We start from the raw sequence: 7,247 nt of genomic DNA, 5'->3' as shown, positions 1-7,247 counted from the left end.
GTGTCAGTCTGTCCTGGTCGGTCTGTGTCGGTCAGTCTGTCCTGGTCAGTGTCAGTCTGTCCTGGTCAGTCTGTCCTGGTCAGTGTCAGTCTGTCAGTGTCAGTCTGTCCCGATCGGTCTGTCCCGGTCAGTCGGTCTGTGTCGGTCAGGTTTGGCCTTTAGCAAAGTGAATTTTCTTCAAAACTGAAGTTCAGTTCTTGATATTTATCACTTTTCCTCCACTTCTTTTGTTTCGTCCCGTCTGTGTCAGTTGCTCTGCGGCTCTTTCCACTAGATGCTGTTCGTTCTCTCAGGGTGTTGAAAGCAAATATTCCAGGACTTTAACAATTTTCTGGAGCTACTTTTAGTTTTACTGGCGTCTTATTTGTCCAGTGGGATCAGAGCTAAAGTAAAGAAACTTTGTCCTCTGATATGTCTGAAAGAACGAGATGCAAGCAGCTAAATTGGATGTTTGGTGTTTGTTTGCTTCCTGAGCTGCAAGCCCAGCCCAGATCACCACTCCTCCACTCCCGTGTCGGGACGTTCTGGTCGTACTTTAGGCCACATCCAGCTGGTTTTAACCTGCTGGGATCTGATGTCAGGAGCCACTGATGATCGGCTGGTTCCTATTGGACGCCCGTCAGTCGCTTCCTTCTGATTAAATCGACCCGACACCCCGTCACTCAGCTGCCACGGCTAAAAGCGTCCTGCCCACGTGACGCCGCGTGGGGACGTCCTCCCACGCCTCGTCTTCATGTGTCGCAGCGCATTAAACCCGAGTCCTGCCGCGGCGCCCTGCGGCCCGGTCCAAACCGACCCGGATCCACAGGTGGCAGAAAGCTGAACCTTTCTTCTTCTCCTCCTCCCACCTGAACGTAACGGGAATGTTTCATCCTTTATGATTCATCTGACACTTTCTGCTGAAATGGAGAAATAAAAATGTTCATAACTCGGCTGCTTTTTGTGCGGTTAATGACCCTAAAGTCCGTTTGTTCTGCTGGGATTGGTCCACATTTTCATATATTGGCCTTTTCCCAGCAGCAGAACCCAACCGGACCCGGGTCCGGCTTCTTCCCGTCTCTCCAGTCTGGTGGAACATTATAACAGAAAACTTTATGTAGCTTCCATAACAAGAACCTGCCGTGTTTGTTGACCGGAGACGAACTTTTAGTCAAACAGAAAACTGTTTTCTGGATGGAGAGGATCCGACGTGTTCCGACAGGTTCTGCTGTGAAGTTTTGACCCAAATGCTGAGGAGCATGGTGGATCGATTCCGTCCCAAATGATCAGATCAGGTTAATTTGATCAGTTTATGAATGAATGTGGAAGTGAAATAATAACCTCTGAATATTTTTCTTTGGAGATGTTGAAGCAGATTTATTATTTTTACTATTATCGGTTTGGGAAACTGGATCGGATTGTTCTGTCCTGGTTTTGGTGAAATAACTAGAAAATGTCCAGAAACTTTACAACAAAACGATTCAGAAGTTGAAAAGCTCACAGACTGAACTGATCCTGTTGTAGCTCACAGATCAAGTTTGGTTTTAAATTGTTCTAAATATTCAGCTCAGATATATTTTCACTCATTTCATCTGATTTCATCTGAACATCTGGGTTCGGGTTAACTCTGAGTTACCAAGAGGACAAATTAAAAGTTACGGTTTGGTTCTGGAGGTTCTGGTTTGCTGGTAAAACCGGACTGGATCCCGACTCTCATCCCGTTTCTGTGTTTCCGCTCGGCTCCAGTCTGTGCGGCATCGTTCCGGGTCTCAGCAGCGTCCTGCTTCCTCGGATGAACCCGTTTGTCCTCATCAACCTGGCCGGAGCCACGTCCCTCTGCGTCACCTACATGCTGATAGAAATCAAGTAAGTCCTGCGTCCCACACCGTCTCTGTCCGTCCCTGTCCGTCCCACACCGTCCTCCTCTCTGTCTCCAGTAACTACAACGCGGTGGACACGGCGTCGGCCGTCGCCATCGCCCTGATGACCTTTGGCACCATGTACCCCATGAGCGTCTACAGCGGCAAGGTGCTGCTGCAGGTCAGAACCGCCGCCGCTCAGGTCCAGCCTCCATGCTGCTGTCGGATGTCTCACTGCTGTCCTCCTGTCTCTGTCTCAGACCACGCCGTCCCACATCATCGGCCAGCTGGACAAGCTGCTCAGAGAGGTCAGAGGTCACGTCTGGATTCACTGTGATGTAAAACTGTTGTGTGTTGCAGAAACACAGCATGGCTCCACGTTTTCATCTAAACCTTTCAGAGTTTCCTCTAAATGATCTCCAGATTAACGGGTCGTCATGGAGACGTGTTGGGTTTAACCCTTCGCTCCCAGATCATCACTTTAAACTCATCAGGGTTTTATGTTTGGACTAAATTCAAATAAAACTAGTTTTCTACTTTTATTGGTTTGGAGGCGATTTAAAGGTCACATAAGACTAAAACCAGTTCAAGCATTTTAGTTTTTAATCGAGTCGTTGCAGCAGGTTTTAATGGTTCATGAACCGAGACGTATTCAGACCCAGGTTGTCGTAATAATAATAATGGTCTTGAGCCGGAAAAGGGTAGAGTGCCTTCTCCGGGTCAGGGGGGTCGTCCTGCCTCAAGTGGAGGAGTTTAAGTATCTGGGGATCTTGTTCAGAATGAGGGAAGAAGGAAGAAGGGAGATCGACAGGCGGATTGGGGCAGCGTCTGCCGTGAAGCGGGCCCTGTACCGGTCCGTCGTGGTGAAGAGAGAGCTGAGCCAAAAAGCGAAGCTCTCGATTTACCGGTCGATCTACGTTCCCACCCTCATCTATGGTCATGAGCTTTGGGTCATGACCGAAAGAACGAGATCACGGGTACAAGCGGCCGAAATGGGTTTCCTCCTCCGCAGGGTGGCTGGGCTCTCCCTTAGAGAGAGAAGCTCGGTCATCCGGGAGGGACTCAGAGTAGAGCCGCTGCTCCTCCACGTCCAGAGGAGCCAGTTGAGGCTCAGGCATCTGGTCAGGATGCCTCCTGGACGCCTCCTTGGTGAGGAGTTCAGGTCCCACCGGGAGGAGGGGAGACCCAGGACACGCTGGAGGGACGATGTCTCTGGGAACGCCTTGGGACGCCTTGGGGTTCCTGGAGGAGCTGGAAGAGGGAAGTCTGGGCCTCCCTTCTGAAGCTGCTGCCCCCGCGACCCGACCCCGGATAAGAGGAAGAAAATGGATGGATAAAAATGATAATAACAGAAATGTGAAAGGTTGCCTCTGGAGAGGTTTAGGAGATGAATCTGTTAGAAAGCTCATGTTTTACTCATCGCCACAGCAGGAATATGTCTAATAATCTTATAGAAGCCCGTGTTGCTACAGAAGGGGTCAAAGGTCAAATCCAGGCTACCTGTAGTGAGTTTAGAGGAGAAGCTCTCAGAGCAGATTCAGCCCAATGTCAGAGCGTGAAGCTCAACCCCAGCAGGCCTCAGCCAGCAGGTTAAAGGTCAATGCCTGACAAACTGAATAAAGGACAACATTCATGTTTGGAGGAAACCAAACATCAATATTTACCAATAAAGGATTAATACCATAATCCTTTGCTGCATCGTTATCAGTCACATGACCAGCTCCCTCCTCTTCACAATCATCAACCAGATGGAAACAAACAGAGTTATTAATACCAGCCTGGTCTCATTGGTCGGACCGGTACCGAGTTTCCTGAGTTCTGGTCGTAATCTGGGATGAATCCGATGAGCAGAGATTCATGCGCCAGAATTAAAACGAGTTCAGCAAACATCTGATTTATCGTCTTTCTGCAGAAACGGAACCATAAACGTTTTGTTCTGTGGGTCGTTTTCATAATTCATCTAATTTGTTGTTTAGTTTATTTGTTTTGGATATTTAAATGTCTTCCAGTTCGTTATAATTTAAGGTTTATTGATTATTGATCATGTTGTCCTGACAGGCGTAGAAACTGTTTCTGTTTGTGTCCAATCAGGTGTCGACTCTGGACGGCGTCCTGGAGGTCCGGAACGAGCACTTCTGGACCGTTGGGTTCGGGTCTCTGGTAGGTGTGTGCTGATTGGACGGCTGGTGGGCCTGGGTGCGCTGTGATTGGTGGGCTGAGGGCGTCAGCGGTGGGCCCATCCAGGCGGGACCAGAGGACGAGTCATTCATGCGGACCGTCCCTCTGCTCCGCGTCCCGGTTCTCTGAGGGAACGCCGCGCCGTCACCGCGCTGAGTCGGTTCTGATGTCGTCATCCGGGCTGCGGACGGGTCCAGCTGGCCGGGGAGCGGGGAAACACGGAGACAAAAGGTCCGATTACTCAGCAGAACCGCTCAGCTGGAGCCCATTTAACACACAGCGCAGCTTTTCATGATGTCAGAGATTCAAAACCTCCTGATGGAGAAACACAGAATCTGCTTTTATTATCTGATGCATTAAAGTTCTTTGTTTTTAGGACCAAAAATACATTTTACTGCAGAAGAAATGGGAGCCATGATGGAGGGAAACACGGCAGCAGCTCTGAAATGCTTCAGCAGAAACAATGTTTTTATTTACCATTAATTAAAGTTTGATTCTTTTTTCTTCTAAAACCTAAAAGTAGAAATAAAAAACATCATAAAATGTCAGTTCACAGACTCTAAACAACAAACCTCCACACTGTAAAAGAATAAAATGGATAAAAGATAATAAAACAGGTGAAATATGCCAAATACCAGACGAAGCTAATGGATTTAACATTCTGCCAAACGTCTCTGTGTTTTTGGAACAAACTTTAAGAATAAAACTTGAATCATGTTATTTTAAGTGAATTAAATTCATTGTTGGTGTCATAAAGGTGACGGATGAAGCTGACTAAATAAAAATACGTCCAGATCTGCAGCAGTCAGACTCTGATGTTCATTCAGGATAAATTCCTGATTTTTGCTGCATCATGACAGAAAAATAATCAGATGAAGGAAAGTCCTACATGTGTAGAAATACCAGTAATACTTCATAAAATGGAGTCAGGTAATCAGTAACATGTCAGTTCAGTGCTGTCCTGTGAGGTGCAGTTCCCCTGCCGGCCTGCGGGGGCGCAGCCTGCAGTGTTTACCTTTGTTTACCCTGCTGTGATGGTTTTTGGGCTATCGATGCCCCTGCGGTGCTGCTGTTGTCATGTGTGGATGTTTCTGCTCGCTGTTGGCCCAGCGCTAACGGAGCAGCTGTCCAAACCCATTTGACCCCCCTGACTGCACTCCAGCCCCCGGGGCCGCTCGCTCGCTCGCCCCCTGCCCCTCTGCCCCCCCTCTCTCTCTGTGTCCTTTTCCACGCCTGATCGTCCCCATGAGGAGAGCGAGGCCTGGACACACAGCAGCGTTCACTGTTTGGGTGCTGAAGGTCCACATCCATGTTCTCTTTGGACCCAAGCGTTGGCGCTGTCGGGTTGTCATGGAAACGAGCAGTTTCCTGGCCCGCCGGCTCAGTTCTGGTTGAACATCTCTGACCTCTGACCCTCTCTGTGCTCAGGCTGGCTCCGCCCACGTCCGGATCCGGCGGGACGCCAACGAGCAGCTGGTTCTGGCCCACGTCACCAACCGGCTGCTGCCGCTCGTCGCCACGCTGACCGTCCAGATCTTCAAGGACGACTGGACCCGCCCCCTGCTGAGCGGCGTGCTGTCCTCCCCGGCCGCGGCGCCGCCGCTGCCGGTGGCTCCTGAAGGCTACGCCGCCTCCTTCCCTCCGGTTCTGTACGGCTCAGCGGGAGGCCAGGAGTTCGACCCGCTGACCTCCACGCCCTCCAAGCCCAGCAGCCCCCCGCCGGAGTTCTCCTTCGACACGCCGGGCCGGAACGTGGCGCCGCTGGTGCTGCCCGCCCCGGGCCAGCACGCCCACCGGCCCTACGGAGGCCTGGGACTTTCCTACGGGGCACCGCCGTACGCCGGGACGCTGGGGGCGGTGCCGGGTCTGGGCGCCGGGTTCGGACCCCCCTCCTCCCACAGCTACAGGACTGCCTTTGTTGGCTCAACGCCGCCGCTCCGGTTCGGAACCAGCAACCCTGCAGCGCCTCAGTCCCAGTACAGACACTACCAGCCCTGACTGACTCAGATCCTCCTCCAGACACGCTGAGGAAAAACTCCTGAGTGGAAAAGTCTGAGTGGCTGCAGAGAAACATTCAGGATTATTTATTCAGGGGAAACGGGACCAGCAGCGTTCGGCTGTTAGCTGTTAGCTGTTAGCTTCGGCTGGAGCTCCCAGTGGTAACTGGAACCACTGGGAGCTCCAGCTGGGAGGAAAAACCAGTCCGGGTGTGACTGTAACGGTTCAAGCATCAGATAAATGCTTAAATCTAAATAAAATCATTTTATTTTGAAGGAGTTGATGACATCACCGTGTTGATTTCATCCTGATGAAGATCCAGGAAGGAAAACCAGAAATGAAATGATTCCAGATCTGAGAGAAACTCGTGTTACAAACTTCTAATAAACCACCAGATTCCTTTAAAACTCCATTTAATAAGCGTTAAAATCAGAACTGTTGAGTTGATCAAACATTTCTCACCTGAAACGGAACAAATTGGACACATTTTAACTCATTAATCCCACTTTTTATCTTTAAACTTGTGCAACATTAAATTAATAAGTTTTGTACCAGGACTTGGATCTACGGATGTTTTTCTCTTCTTCTCCCTTTAATTGTTTCTATTTTACAGATTATTTTATCTGAAACTATTAAATAGCGTCTTCTGATTAAAAACAAACCCTGAAAGTTTGATGGTTTAACTTTGGTTCGCTTGCAGATGATGAGGATGATGAAGGCTCACGGAGCGGAACGGCCGCCAGGGGGCAGTAGTGAGTCATCAGGAAGTAACTGAACCGTCCAACAGTGAAACTCACCGCAGACCGTCGGCACTTTCTACATTTACATCTCTTCAGCTTTCATTTGATCCTGTTGGGCTGTTTGCTTCTCTCTTGTTCAGGATTTTCACTCCATGCATATTAATATGGTGGATCTTTGTTACCGTTGATGTAAAGCAGGAAGTGATGCTCTGCAGCCAAACATTAAAAATATAAGTTCTGAAGGACTGGGTTTCCATCCCGAACAGCAGAACCAAAACTATGACAGATTTACTCAAACTAACAAAATGACGTAAACCAAAATTGAGAAAACATTTTTGTTAACTGAAATAAATGGAAACAGTAATGAATAGAGAAAAACTTTCACTGGGACAATATTATAAAACTTGGTGGAATTATAACATGTTTATGAATTTATTTAGAAAAATGAACCAGAGCAGCTCAGCAGTGACTGCATGCAGTTTTTAAAATGGTA

General features: G+C 48.9%; 1 protein-coding gene across 1 annotated transcript in view; it reads left to right on the top strand.

Annotated features, from left to right (window-relative positions):
* Positions 1-6,687, top strand: part of slc30a6 (solute carrier family 30 member 6) — a 59,929-nt gene extending 53,242 nt beyond the window's left edge. The window contains exons 11-15 of the mRNA XM_008430455.2: positions 1,726-1,845; positions 1,917-2,019; positions 2,099-2,146; positions 3,930-3,998; positions 5,445-6,687. Of these exons, the coding sequence (XP_008428677.1) occupies positions 1,726-1,845; positions 1,917-2,019; positions 2,099-2,146; positions 3,930-3,998; positions 5,445-6,014 (910 nt within the window). The 3' untranslated portion in view covers positions 6,015-6,687. The remainder of the gene's footprint in view (positions 1-1,725; positions 1,846-1,916; positions 2,020-2,098; positions 2,147-3,929; positions 3,999-5,444) is intronic.
* Positions 6,688-7,247: the final 560 nt, after the last annotated feature.

Source organism: Poecilia reticulata, linkage group LG15 (assembly GCF_000633615.1).
Source record: "Poecilia reticulata strain Guanapo linkage group LG15, Guppy_female_1.0+MT, whole genome shotgun sequence".
Classification (NCBI taxonomy): Eukaryota; Metazoa; Chordata; class Actinopteri; order Cyprinodontiformes; family Poeciliidae; genus Poecilia; species Poecilia reticulata.
Note: the sequence above shows the minus strand (reverse complement) of the source record. Positions and strands in the feature narration are given on the sequence as shown.